The 14,681-nt window shown below is 41.7% G+C and overlaps 3 protein-coding genes across 3 annotated transcripts; 2 read left to right on the top strand and 1 right to left on the bottom strand.

The window, feature by feature from the left end:
- Positions 1 to 1,088: 1,088 nt before the first annotated feature.
- Positions 1,089 to 5,237, top strand: LOC146628797 (syntaxin-2-like). Its single transcript, XM_085359706.1, has 8 exons — positions 1,089 to 1,127; positions 1,441 to 1,540; positions 2,419 to 2,493; positions 2,885 to 2,946; positions 3,106 to 3,214; positions 4,650 to 4,723; positions 4,838 to 4,975; positions 5,064 to 5,237. The coding sequence occupies exons 1-8, from the start codon at positions 1,089 to 1,091 to the stop codon at positions 5,235 to 5,237; spliced, it is 771 nt and encodes a 256-aa protein (XP_085215832.1).
- A 1,540-nt stretch (positions 5,238 to 6,777) lies between these two features.
- On the bottom strand, positions 6,778 to 8,689 carry pgam2 (phosphoglycerate mutase 2 (muscle)). Its single transcript, XM_085359705.1, has 3 exons — positions 8,158 to 8,689; positions 7,861 to 8,041; positions 6,778 to 7,258 (listed from the first exon to the last, which is right to left on the bottom strand). Exons 1-3 carry the CDS (start codon positions 8,572 to 8,574, stop codon positions 7,089 to 7,091), a joined length of 768 nt encoding a protein of 255 aa, XP_085215831.1. The 5' UTR covers positions 8,575 to 8,689; the 3' UTR covers positions 6,778 to 7,088.
- Positions 8,690 to 12,109: 3,420 nt separating this feature from the next.
- LOC146628795 (neurofilament light polypeptide-like) lies at positions 12,110 to 14,681 on the top strand. The gene is made up of 4 exons (XM_085357081.1): positions 12,110 to 13,153; positions 13,275 to 13,399; positions 13,862 to 14,262; positions 14,389 to 14,681. Exons 1-4 carry the CDS (start codon positions 12,110 to 12,112, stop codon positions 14,679 to 14,681), a joined length of 1,863 nt encoding a protein of 620 aa, XP_085213207.1.

Below are 14,681 nucleotides of genomic sequence, written 5' to 3'. Positions count from 1 at the left end.
TTAAGTGCTTTCTAACATTCACACACACACCCACACTCTGATGGATGCATTGGGGGCAGCTCAGGATGCCAAGGATACTTTGGCACGCAGACTGGAAGATTCAGGGCTCAATCCAGCGACCTTCAGATGAGTAGATGCTGTACAACACAGCACACTAACAAAAACTGAGGTTTAATTGGCATATTGGTAATTTGATAGTAGTCTGAATTCCATTGAATATGGTTGGAGACCTGAGTCTGGAACAAGTAAAGCCTCAGAGTCCTAATCAGATGACATTAGCTGAATTTTATTCTGATAGCTGAAACTATTCTGTGTACAGTATGTACACATTCCGGTGTGATTTGAGTAATTGTTGAAGGAAAAAAAGACCTGCCCATTAAAACCAGTTAGCTAGGGCTTGTTACCAAACATTTGTAGAGGTGTTTGTGGGTATTGGGCAATTACAAGCTATGCCCTGGCTGCAGTTAACCGCACAGCATACAGTATGTTAGCACTGGGATTCGTACTGGTTAACTCCCGTGTAGGAAAAGCCTTTCAATCCCCTAAATCTCACTCCCTGGTATAGTTCTAATGCTAAGTCTCGGTGAACTACAGTAAACAGACGGCAGGTGCATCACTCCCACACCTGCTCCGTAAGTACAGTACCTTTAGCCGCAGGACAGGCTCTTTGTTTGCTTTGTTGTGACGGTAACGCGCCTGCGTACCAGCGCACTTTATTACACAGGTGAGCTCATCGAGCTGTGCTAACAAGAGGAAGGGCAGAGAGCAGGTGAGGCCGAGCCTTATCGCCAATACCGAAAGTAACAGTATTACGAGGGATTCTTCTTTTTGTCGTTGTAGTCACCGTAATGCCGACCGTGTGTTAGCCGTTTGGTAGGTTTTTAAAAGATTTTTAAAGTGAAAAGACTTTCTCGGAAAAAAGCCTACATCCAGTTTGTCTCGCTTATACCAGCAGCGCGCTTTGTGTTTTGTTTTTTAGTATTAGATATTAATGCTAAAACATTCAAGGGATTTTCCCTGTAAAGGTGGTGTTTTTCAGATCTCTTTAACGGACTAATGTCATTTTTCCTCACCTGTAAAAGGACGAAATGACGGCCACGAAAGACATGGAGGATTTTTTCAAAACGGTAAACATGACACAGCTTTGAGCTACGCTGTTCTTTCTGAAATAGCTCAAATTTCATATGTACAATATTTTAAAGGCAATACTTAATACATAGGTTAACTGTCATAGACTGTGTAATTACATTTAAATGTGTAATTTCTGGCAGGGGTTGTCTGATAAACGTGTGTTCATTTTGCTAGAAATGTGTTAGCCTCACAAAAGCAAAGTACCATGTGTGCTGTCAGACCAGTTCCCACCACCATACCCCATATAATATTTTCATGTTGTGTGTTCCAAGCTGTGTAACAGTAGTGTTTGCATCCATGCATGTGTAGGTGGGGGAGGTGAGAGGCCTCATTGAAAAAATCTCCTGTCAAGCAGAGGATGTGGGGAGAAGACAAGCTGCCATCCTTGCGTTTCCGAGTCAAGACAAGAGTAAGTGCTGATTTTTATTTTTATTTTCAAAAAGAAGCAAGGACAAAAGTGAATTCTTTGTTGTTATGCTGAAGCATTCAAACGGTCTCAAATTCTCCTTGTCACACAACAGCAACAAGAAACACACACAACAAAGAGTCTAAACAGCCTTTGACAAACACACCTGAAGCTGTTTGTACAGCAACAGACTTGGTAAATGTTACACAGATCAACATGCTTAGGAAGTTTAGATATAGCTTCAAAATCTGCATATACTCACACACATATACACCCACAGATGGAGATAATAACAGTGTAGCGTGCAAAAGGTCACTAGGTACCTCAAATTAAACCGTCTCCAGCTTGTGGTGGTATTCTTTACACACCGTTATTAAGAAATGACTTGTTGTGCTTATAGCAGCGGTGCATTTTGTAGTTTATTTTTGAGTAGACAATATTAATACTCAAAAATGCAATTTCACTGGCCTCTCTAAGATGCTCTTTTTATTCCTACTCATGTTACTGACCCAGTGTCAGTTCCCCAGCTCTTTCTTCTTAGTACCACTTACCTTTTATTTAACTTTTTTTAACATTTTCTTGTCCTATCCCAATTTTGAGACATTTGAGACATAAAATGAGTAATGTTTATTTTAAATTGTACATTTTCTATTATAAATAAAATATGTTTATCAGATTTGCTGATCAATGCATTCTGTTTTTATTCACATTTTGTACAACATACCAACTGTTTTTAAAATTGCAGATATAATATGAACATCACAAAAGCACTATATATAAAACTTAATCCTTTTTGACACCCGTGGTGTCTGTCTGTGGTGATATTCACCACACACAGTAGTTATTTCCTCTGTGGACTGAACTTGTTTTGTTCTTCCCAGGAAACAAAGATGAGCTGGAGTTGCTGAACAATGAGACCAAGAAGAATGCTAAGTTAATCAAAGCAAGGCTAAAATGTAGGTGGACACATTTTTTTGTAAAGCACTGCAAAATTAGCTTTTATGCAGTGTAAGTTTTTGGCATGCTTCAGTGCAGTTAGATAAAATTTATCATTTTTTTTATATGAATAATGCATATTTAGCTGTGTTGTTATTGTTTAATATAATGAAATGGGGAGGATCAGTGCAGCTGAGTTCCTCATACAGTGGGAATAGTTTGTAACACAGGATTTGACTTGTAAATGTGTAAAAAGGAAGTGTGGTGTAGCCCACTCAACATGCCTTTTGTAAACAAGCTGACAACAACACTGAGCTCTTTACTGTAACTGCAGAAAAGGACTGTGACATAGCAGACTTTGTTTAGTTTTCACTTGGTCCTGTATTCATGTTAGATCGGATTGTTTTTCAGCAATGCAGAAGCCTGGGGATGAGACCGGAGCTACAGTAGCCCAACGTATTAGGAATAACCAGGTGTGCAAGTAGTTTTATTTCCTGTCACAAACCAGGTGCAAGATGATTGTCTGACACTCCTTTGCAGTTTCAAACACGCCCGACAAAATTACTCCTGACAGAGGTCTCTTTATTGACATTTGAATTGATTCACTTCGTTCTCTGGCTCTCTTTCAACAGCACTCGTACTTGACTCGGTGGTTTGCTGAAGTCATGAAGGGTTACCATGAGGCACAAATTTCCTTCAGAGAAAAATGCAAGGCAAAAATTCAGAGACAGCTGGAGATTGGTAAGTTGCCAAATCTAAAAGGGAGCACTTGTCCCTCCTCACCCTCACGTCAGGTTGTGTAAATGGATTTTATTTCATACACCAGTCCATACTGCATTGAATGGAGGGCGCTTCTGCCAATGCTTTACTAGCAGGAAAACCTACACTAGTGTAAGTCACTGTGAGGGTGTTTGCATAGTAATAGCACTTTGGATAATAAGCTGGTGTCATTTTGGAGCAGCAATTTACAGTCTACAGTTTATGGTCAGCGCTCTATTGTAAATAAGTGTCAGGTTCATTGTTCTTTCTCATGACTCACTACTTCACAGTATTATAACCAGCTTTCTATTATACGTCATGTTCACAGTTTTCTTTTTCTCCTTTTGTAGTCTGAAGTTATTTTGTACATTTAAACAGTAAAGCAAACTGTCCTTTCAATTCCTGTTAAAAACAGTGCTGCCTTACAGTTTACATGCACTCACAAACTACTTTATTAGATACACTTTATTATTATCTAATAAAGAGACTGGACTAACTTTCACCTTAATTCTTCATGGCTGCCAGCCCATCACATTCAAGGTTCTATGTGTTCTACATTCAGAGATGTTTTTCTGCATGTTGTAATGAGAATGATAAACTGTTGCGTTCCTATCAGCTTGAAGCAGTCTGGCCATTGCCTCTGTCCTCAGGCATCAACAAGGCATTTTTGCCCAGAAAACTCATGGGGTATTTTTTTGGCCTATTCCCTAAAAAAACCCTAGAGATGGCTGTGTGGGAAAATCTCAGTAGATCAACAGTTTCAGACTAGCCAGTGTGACACCAACAAACATGTTACATTCAAAGTCACTTAAATCACCTTTTTCCACATTCTGATGCTCAAACACAGGTCACCTTGTCCATGTCTGCATGTCTAAATGCATGCACTGCGTTGCCATGTGATTGGCTGAATAAAGAGTTATGTTAAAAAGATGTTGAATAGGTGTACCTATAAAGGTGGCAGGTATGCTATGGTAATTGCCAGTATGTTAATGCCATTAAATTTGATTTTTTTTCCTTCAAATCTGCAATTAATATTGTACTAAGCAGCTGGCAGGGTGAACCTCTGTTTAATAAGCACTCATACACGCGGTTCCCCATGATGACATCTAGAATAGTTACAGGGTGCAGTGTATCTGTGAAAACTGCTTTTAAGTGTAGTACTTAAGCTGCTCCACAGTACGATACACTGTAATTTAAATGTGCAGTAGTACGTTTAGTAAACAGACTAATGTAAATCATTATAGCAGTAAGTAGAAGTTGAGGTGTAATTGCACCATCCTGTGGTGACTATCTAACTGGCATCCTTGGCAGCACAAAATAAGTCTTGGTCTTTGTCTGTTATTTATTTAGTTGTTGTTCAATAAATTAAGTTCCACAAACATGATGAAACTTATTTAGTATCTTTTGTTACTTTCAGTGAATAAAAGCACTACAGGTAAAGAGTTGGAGGAGATGTTGGAACGTGACAATCTTGCCATCTTCATATCTGATGTGAGTGGAATCCAACATCTTTTTTGGGGGGGTTACTCAGATAAGCAGTTTTTGTAGGTTTGAAGCCATTTATATGATAATTCAAACACAGCTTGAGCATTTTCTCTTTCGCAGATCACCTCTGACAGTCAGATTTCCAGCCAGGCTTTGACTGAGATTGAACTTCGCCATCAGGAAATCCTCTGCCTCGAGTCCAGCATTAAAGATCTGCACGAGATATTTGTTGACACTGCCATGATGCTGGAACTCCAGGTAAAACAAGCTACCTCGCGTGGGAATGTTTAATGAAGATTAATGTAACATATTTGTGAATGACATTCATGTTTTTTTCTTCTCCCAGGGCGAGTTAATCAACAACATAGAAAGAAATGTCACAACTGCTGCAGAGTATGTAGACAGATCAAAGGAAGAAACAAGCAGAGCTGTTGACTACAAGAAGAATCCTTATAAGATAACATTTCTGCCGAACTTCATGAAGTCCCTCAAGAAAAATAGTGCCCCTGATCCTGTGTGAACAGTGACTACACCAAATGTCCTGGTGTGCATTGAAGTCAGTTTTATCTGATTTATGTTGCCTGTGTGCCCCTCAGGCTCCTTTCTAAAGGATTTTGATGACGCTGTTGTTTTAATGAAAAGAATTCATTTGATAATAGTAAAACAATTCTGTGGACAAGGCAGCAGCTTCCTAACACCACCTTCAGTCAGTGTATTTAGATTCCTAGTCCTCAGGGTTTAGGTTTTAGAAATGGCAAAACAGCCCCTTTTATGTTTTCCTTCAGTCTCTTATTTAGCCAGTAGGTGTCATGACAACACTACAGTGTTCCTTCTCTATTTGCTGCCCTTTAAAACTATGGTGCTGCATATTGTGTTGTTTTGTTTTTTTAATGTTTGTTTTTTAATGGTTTAATATAACACTGTGTTAAAGTGAGAAAAAATGTCTGTAAACTGACCACGCCGATCTCAAAATAAACCTGTGAGGAATGGTGCGGTACTTAATTCATGGGTCTTGTATTATGATAGCACAAATGAAAGAGGAGAAGGGATTGCTTTGATGATTGAAGGCAGAACACAGGCAAAATCATATTTATAATGTAAGTGAAGGTCAACTTTAAGTTGATTTGGTTCAGCTAAAAAGCTATATGTTGTTTTTAGTGCGCACAGTGGCGATCCATATTATGGGCAATAGTAGCAGAAACATTCATTCAGAAACATTTGGATGACTGATTAGAAGGTTAGGATTTCAAGCTTCCCTGTACCGTAATGTTAAGCACTCAGCCTTCTCTTTAGCAGCACTCCATACTCTGACCTCAGTTTGCTAACAAGATGAGAATGTGCGACAATCAAAAAGAATGTTACTGTGGTGTAACTTTGTGAAAAAAAACAAAGGCTTGCATTAGAATGCTGTCGCAGGCCTGAAGAATTTCTCCTCACATAAAATCACTTCAAGGGGACAACTAAACAGTCTGGATGTACTTGCAGGAAGATGACAAAGCGTCTTGTGCTATTAAGCCATGAAAACAACTTGTACAGGGATGAACCATTCTTCCAAAGGTTGTCTTGGTTGGGGAATAAATTTGCATTAATTTTCAATAACACTTTGTCAAAAGGGACAAGTCCACCCAAAACCTTCAAGAAAAATCTGGATTTATGCATTTATGTTTCTCCCAATGACTGCAGTCACTTGTCTGTACTGACTCTTACCTGGGCCTTAAGTTCAATAGGTACCTGTTTAAAATTATTGCGTGTGTTCGTTTTTCAGTGAGATCTGACTGGAGTGGAGGATGAGCAAGCATATTCCTGCATTATGGGAGTGCTGCCAGGTTGAACCCATTGACTTATCCATTAGGCTGCGTTTCTCGCTCTCTTCCCCCCTCCTCCCCTCGCTACAGCTCCTGGATAAGATTTCACAGCACCTTTAGCACTTTGCTGAAAGCTCGGATTTTCAAACAGGGAGGGAAGAAGGATGGGAGATAAGGATGACGATGTAATTTAAAGACACAAAAAGAGAAAAGAGGTGCAAGAAGATAAGGAAGACAATGAAACTGATACAGCACTACATAAAAAGATGGTTTCTTTATTGGTTGCGCCAGGTTGGCGAGGGCCCACAAAATAGGGCTTGGCCACAAAGGACTGAGTGGTGTGTGATGACATCAAATGTTAGGCCCTGCAGTTTTGCTTTGAAAGGTTATCCCTGTGTTTGTCATTTAAGCAAACAGTAAACTAATGGGCTGAAAGTGGCCTGTCTCCAAAAGAACCATTAAACGTTTCCCCAGTTGGAATGGACAACAAGGATCTACTAATAGATTAGAGGAAAAGGTTGAAGGTGGGTAACAGTCTCTTTTTCTGCCTCTACAAGGAGTCTGGCTTATTTCTTCGCTTTGCCCTGGGCAGCTACAGCCTCCATGGCCTTCTTTACAGTTTCCTCATCACCGAGGAAAGACATGGGCTTAATGGGCTTCAGGTTGGCATCCAACTCATACACAATTGGGATTCCCGTGGGAAGGTTCAGCTCCATGATGGCTGCATCAGACATACCTGGTGATGCAAGCAGACAGAGTAGATGAAGACATGCGGAGATCAGCATCAGAGGGTACAATACACTGTACTGTAAGTCTGTTAGAATCCCAGCAACATAGACAGGACAACAGATGGACAACAGAAAAAAAAAAAAGTAAAGCATGTTTTCTTTATATCTCAGTGTATTTTAAGTTCCCTCAGATCTGCCTCTGTCTTTCAACACTGGACCTGCCACTCCTATCTGACATTTACTATTGCCCTTGAAGCTCTTTAAAACCCTTATCCGTCTCTGGGCTGCTCCTTGAAAAAGTACAACCTTTCTACATAAAGGTCGTGACTGTAATGGGAACCAAGCTCATGACCCTCTACCCTGTCCCTGAGATCTGGTGTGAGCCTCTGCTGCTATTTATAGACAATCCACAACTCTTGTCTGTATGTGTGTAAAGTCTGTGTAAGTGTGTGACACTGGCTATTCAGGTCAACTTTCTGCAGAACTCTTTGGCTATCATGAAAGAATTTCACTGTTAAGTGTTCTGCAGTGTCATTTTTTAAGTCACTCTATCTACTGTGTCCGACCTTCTCATTCTTTTCTTTTTGTAAACTTTGTCCACAGTGCTTACCCTCTAAGTGCTTGACAATGCCACGGAGGCTGTTCCCATGGGCAGCAATGATGACATTCTTCCCAGCTTTGATTTCAGGAACAATGACTTCATTCCAGAAAGGCAGAGCGCGGGCAATGGTATCTTTAAGTGACTCACATGTGGGCAGCTCACCAGGCTTCAAGCCTTTGTAGCGCCGAGACTGGAGGCAAAAACAACACCGCAAAGTACAAAAGCTTAATAACTGACAGCACTCTCAAGCAAATTCTGGAGCAAAGTAGCTTAGCGTAAAGCTAAGCTACTTTGCATTTGTCTCACCTCGCTGATGATTTTGTGATAAGGGTGGTCCTTATCCATGGGGGGAGGTGGGATGTCAAAGGAACGACGCCAGATCTTCACCTGCTCTTCACCGTGCTTTTCAGCCGTCTCGGCCTTGTTGAGCCCAGTGAGGCCTCCGTAGTGGCGCTCATTCAGACGCCAGGTACGAATCACAGGCAGCCACATCTGGTCTGTGCCCTCCATGATGGTCCACAGGGTCTTGATGGCACGTTTCAGGACAGAGGTGTAGCACACATCAAACTTCATGCCTGCCTTCTTGATAGCCTGGGCACCACGCTTGGCCTCCTCCACTCCCTTTTCACTGAGGTCAGCATCGAACCAGCCACAGAAGCGGTTCTCTTGGTTCCAGGCGCTCTCGCCGTGGCGGACAATAACCAAACGATGGGCGGCAGCCATGCTTAATACTATTTCCCTAGATTTTTACTTAAACCAGACACAGAGCCCTCAGCCCTCCTAAGTTGTGGACACTCACACACACTCTGGCTGACCAACAGTAAGCCCAAGGCAGCATACCACACCCTTTTTATAGCAACCTGGATCATGGCAATGCCTAGCAGACAGGCCTTCTTTACTTTCCCCCTGTGAGAGGCCTTCATACTCTGATGGACACACTGGGAGGACCAATAGAACCAGGCCTCTATCCTGGGACATGTGGTGTCTGGGAAGGCCAGAGGTCAGATACTGATCCAGAATAGCAACATGACTTTTAAACTGACATCTGTGCAAGAAAAGTGTAAAGATCAGAGTTGGAACCTCATGCTCAGATGAAGCATTTCCTCACTCTTCAACTCACTGCACAGTGAAGATTTTGTATGTTTAGTAAATATTTGTCCACAGGGCATTTGTTGTGTAGGCATAACAGTGACTATATGACTCATGTAGGTCCTCTGTGTTCCACTATGGCTGGAGAAATTCCATTTTCAGTGTGTCACTAAACAGCTGCATACAGTAGCTGCCAGTGCCAGCAGAAAAAATTAATAAATTAATAAATTAATAAAAAAAAATACATATATATATATATATATGCGGCTGACTACTGGTGCTAGATTTACTCTTACTTCTATAAACAACAATTATGTATTATCATAAAGAACAAGATAAAGGTTCATAAACAATAAAAGGAGTGTGTAAAAGTCTGTCAGAAGTGCCTATCTTGGTGCAACATAAAGACATTATCAAGTCAGTGTAAAATCTGAAATCAGGGTAATATATAAGGTGTTATTTCAATTAATCACCTCTAGGAGCTGCTCTAATATCATGTCGATTATGTTTACCATTGTATTACATGAAACTTGTTTTTATGAGATAAAAACACCACATAAAAAACTTTGTGAATTACAGTTAGAATATTTTAGGGGTATGTTGAAAACAGAATGAGTTACAAATCCAATAATCCACTTTTCTCCATATGATAGAAAATTGTCACCATCTCTGCTGCATGCTTTGATTAAAACTTAATCACTTTGTATCCTTAGTCTTAAATAGAAAAAGGCCTGGCGCTCCACCAAAGTGAACCTATGACATATGCTACTGAGACAACATTTTTAGTATTTTTCATTAAATTTAATGCTGGGAAGAGAAAATACACTGACAGACAAAGAGCTGACAAAGCAGGGGCATTGAGCTGCAGAGCTAACAGGAAAAGTAGATGCCTTGTGTCCTGAACAATCAAATTTATGATCCAGAGGAAATACAATAATCCAAAAATAGAATATTAATGGAACTCCAGGCATGAAGCCAACCTGCATCATGTGATCATGACATTGAGATTTTCTTCTATACAGAATATAAACTAATGAGAAGGACTGTGACAAGGAAGAAGAAAAGTCACTATTTTTTTTTTCATTTTTATGGCTAGTACAAGATGTTTAACAGAGAATGATGAGTAGTCTTTCAACGAAAAATTCTCTGTGTGCTGCCTACCATCAAAAAACTGTCTGACAAGTCTTGCAGAATGGGAAAAGTTAAGTTGGAAAATAAATATAATATAAATACTTGCATTTAACAAATACACAATTGGTTATTATGTTAATTTAAGTTGTGTCTGGTGGTGGCTGGATAGATGAATGGATGGTATTTTTGGCCCTCTGGTGGTCAAGCTGGACTAATCCATCTTATTAGTTTATTTCACCAAGACAGCAGATGCTATCATGGATCACAAAATTGTTGCTCTAATCAGAAGTATGATGCTGGCATCGTTTTTTGTAAAATGCTAGCAATGTTGAGTGCGATAATACTGTCGTCTTCACATGTAGGCCGAGCTTTTATGTTAGTCAGCATCGTGAAGGCAAGAAGTACCAACCTGGAAATTAGCGCTGTAAGTGATCTAATGTGCTTGGGAAGAGAAGTTAATGATCTACTTTCTCTGTTTTATTTCCCCAGGTCCTGTAAGCGCCTTGTCTGCCAGAAATCGCCCCGATGCAGATTGTCATACTGCTGTTACGGTGGGAAAAAAAAGTGTACACAAGGGAGTTTATGTGATCACAACTGTTACGATGACTCAGCCAGCAGCGCAGCCTATGCAGCTCCCACAGAAGCCCCCCCCCCACCTCCCACCACCTACCTCCTTTTTATTTGGGCACAGCACTGCCTATAGGCACCAGGGGCATTTGCTGCAAAGGCAAAGAACACCAGCCATACATGCTGTAGAGCTTTCCCATATACGACAATAGACAACTACACAAAACTGCACAATTCATGCTGCAAAACACTGCAATGCACTTCACTTATTCATAAAGCTGGAAAGAAAAATGAATCTTTGAACGGAAACTCTTTACTTCACACGCACACACACACATACACACACACACACACACACACACACGCACGCACGCACACACACACACACACGCCATATATAGCAGTATGGATATGTTTTCTCCTGTTTCAAATCATGAGGGCAACACAATATGTAACTAGTCACTGAATATTTTAAATATCTTGTGTCGCTGTTATGGGCAATATGATGCTCTTGAGAATATTTGTTCTATATATATATAGCAGAAGGGGTATTTGGGTGAACACACAATTTTCAACTTCTGCAGAAAATGAAATCACAGTAAATATTCTTTAACTAAAGGATCAAAGAAGAGTATTAAACACACCCTGCATGTAAAAATTAATAACCTTTAACAGCAGACAGTTGAGAAACCTGTTGAGAAAAATGAAAATCAATTATGGTATTTTTGCAAGCTTTGCTATACCTGTTGATACCATTGATACATGTTGTATTTATTTATAGTTCAGACATTGTTTTAGCTGCACATTAACCCACTCTAAGTCATGCCTTTAATAGTGTTATGCCATCTGTTTGGGTGGGATTTTTATCATTGCAGGTGTTGAGGCCATGGCTGTAGTTCTGCTCCCCACCACACACAGAGATGCTGTGTCATGATTGTAAAATGAGGACACCCCGGCCCCACCCTCACCCTTTTTTCTGCAGTGAGTGAGGAGACAGAAAATGTGTTTGAGTGATATTTTGTCATTTTTACAACATAAAATTACTGTAAAAACTGTACAGTTTCTTAAAAAGATCAGGTTATGTGTTTAAAACTGGCCATGTGATAGACTTTTTTAAAGTTTTGCTGTAGTCTTAAAAATTACTGTAAAAAGCTGTTTTTATATTCTAGTTTATTTAGAAACTGTTTTTCTTCCTCTCTGCTTTTAACCCTTGCTCATTTCCCTCCTCCGTGTATTCCCATGGCTCATATCTTTCTCATTTCTTGCCATTGCAGTGTAAACCTATCAAGCCTTCATTGTCAGAGGGTGCAGAAAGTGCTTGCGTCAGCCCCCACCTTCCAGCTATAAAAGCGCAGGCTGCTGCAGCAGCAAGCAAGCAGTCAAGACTTAAACCCAAGCCCTTCGCACTCCTCCACACGCACACATACAGCAAGAGGAGAGGAAGAGCAACTTTTCCTCCCAACACTCAACCATGAGTAGCATCGGATATGACCCTTACTACTCCACCTCATCATACAGACGCTATTTTGCCGAGCCTCCTGCACGTGTGGTGGTGACTAGAGGGAGGACCCTCTCTGGCTTCTCTACTCATGCATCCCCACTGTCTTCCTCCCGTCTGCAGTACTCCTCCCCTGGCCGTGTGCTCTACTCTTCTTCCTCACCAGCTTCTTCCCTGGAGCTGGAACTCAGCCAAGCGGCCCAGATCAGCTCCGAGTTTCGGGCTGTACGCACACAAGAGCGCAGCCAGCTGCAGGACCTTAATGACCGTTTTGCCGGTTTCATCGAGAGAGTGCGTGAGCTGGAGCAGCAGAACCGTGCCTTGGAGGCAGAACTGCTGCTGCTGAGGCAAAGGCACTCTGAGCCGTCCCGCCTGAGAGCTCTGTATGAGCAAGAGGCCCGGTCCCTGAGAGCAGCTGTGGATGAAGCTAGGGCAGAACAACAGGCTGTCCTAAGTCAGAGAGAGAGGCTGGAGCAAACCCTGAGTGCTCTGCAGGGTCGATATGAGCAGGAGGTGTTGGCTCGTGAAGAAGCTGAGGGCAAGCTGATGGAGGCTCGTCGGGAGGCCGACGAGGTTACCTTAGCAAAGGCTGAGCTGGAGAAAAGTGTGGAAATCCTGCTGGACGAGCTGGCCTTCCTCAAGAGGATTCATGAGGGTGAAGTGGTTGAACTTCAGGCCCAAGTCCAGCTGGGTGTGCAGGTGGCTGTGGAATCTGAGGCTGCCGCTCCAGACCTCTCTGGGGCTCTCAGGGATATCCGGTCCCAGTATGAAAGGCTGGCTGCCAGGAACATGCAGGCAGCTGAGGAGTGGTTCAGAAGCAAGGTAGGCTCCCTGACTGAAACTGTGGCCCAGCACACTGATGCTGTGAGAAATTCCAAGGACGAAGCAGGAGAGTACCGACGCCAGCTACAAGCCCGCATACTGGAAATCGATGCATGCAGAGGCCTCAATGGATCCCTGGAAAAACAGCTGCATGACGTGGAGGAGAAACAGAGTGCAGAGATAGCAGCTATGCAGGTCTGTAAATGTCGTCCAGATCTTTGAAGTATGTTACTTATGGTTTTCATTTGATCCTGCAGTATGTTATTTCCCTTTGTCTCATTGTATAAAATAACACTTAACTTTGATTTTTCTTTAGGATACCATTGCAGAACTGGAGAGTGAGCTGAGGGGCACTAAACAGGAAATGGCCCGCTACCTGAAGGAGTACCAGGACCTTCTGAATGTCAAGATGGCTCTGGACATCGAGATTGCTGCATACAGGTAATGGGTGAAACAGGGAGTGAGTCTGATAAATGATAAAGGGTTTATTTTTAGCGTTGCAAAATTATATAGAAACTCCTATTTAGAGGCACCTAGGAAACTGATGCTTTTGGATTTGTATCAGAGTCAGTGAAGTTTTTTTTTACATTTAATGTCTGAGACATGCAGGGGCGTAATTTCCAGGGGGGTTATGACCCCCCAATAATCAGACCCAACCAAAAACCCCTCCCAATAAAATTATGAATTGTCTTGCATAAATAGGCTGTTGATTTTCTTTACTCATTTCAGTTATTACCAGCAAAATAGTTTAATCATCTCAGAATTTGCCCAGATTTATTTATTTATTTAGACAGAGATCCTGACAATATAATTCTAAGAGTAAATAAAAGACCACTTACTGTTACATTTAAGACCCATGCTTTTAACTGATCTCCCATCCTTTCTTTTCATTGTTTGACGCAGGAAGCTCCTGGAAGGGGAGGAGTCTCGCTTCAGTGTAGGTATGGCTGGGGGAGTGTCTCCGTTGTACAGCCACAGTTTGTCAGCACCCTCTTTCGCTAGGCCCGTCTTCTCCAGCCTGAGCTCTGGCACCTCCTACCTGATGACCTCACGCCTGCTCAGCTCCAGTGTCAGCACCACTGAAGGCATCATCTCTGCCAGCCACGCCCAGCAAGCAGAGGCCAGCCCACCTGGTGAGGAGGAGGTGGAAGAGGAGGAAAAGGAGGAAGAGGAAGCTAATGAAGAAGAGGTGGGAGAAGAAACAGAGGAGAAAAAGGATGAAGAGGAAGAGGAAGGTGAGGAGGAGGGTGAGAAAGAAGATGAAGCTAAGGAAGTAGAGGAAGAGGATAAGGAAGAAGGCGAGGGTTGGTTTAACTTGCTCAGTCATGTTCTATCAGTCAAATAAATATCAATTATTAGTGTCATGGTAACTAAATTGTCATCTCTTGATTCAGGTGGTGATGAAGAGGAGCAAAAGGAAGATGCAGCAGAAGCTGCCGAAGATGAAGGAGAGAAAGAGGGAAAAGATGAAGGGGAGGAAACTGAAGCACAAGAGGAGGCAAAAGCAGAAGGAGCTGATGACAAAGAAGATGATACAAAAGATGAAGCACAAGAGCAGGAGGAAGTTCAAAAGAGTGAGGAGAAAGAAGATAAAGCTGATGACAAAGACGTGAAAGCTGTTCCAAAAAAAGATGACAAAGCCGAAGCAAAAAAGGAGAAAGTTGAAGAGAAAGCTGCCCAACCTGAGCCAGCTGAAGAGAAGAGCACAAAGGATAAAAAGTAA

The sequence above is a fragment of the Diplotaxodon limnothrissa genome, linkage group LG7, assembly GCF_057381915.1.
Source record: "Diplotaxodon limnothrissa isolate DT_005_m linkage group LG7, D_limnothrissa_male_GT1.1, whole genome shotgun sequence".
NCBI classification, from domain to species: Eukaryota; Metazoa; Chordata; class Actinopteri; order Cichliformes; family Cichlidae; genus Diplotaxodon; species Diplotaxodon limnothrissa.
This window is presented reverse-complemented; position numbering and strand designations above follow the sequence as displayed.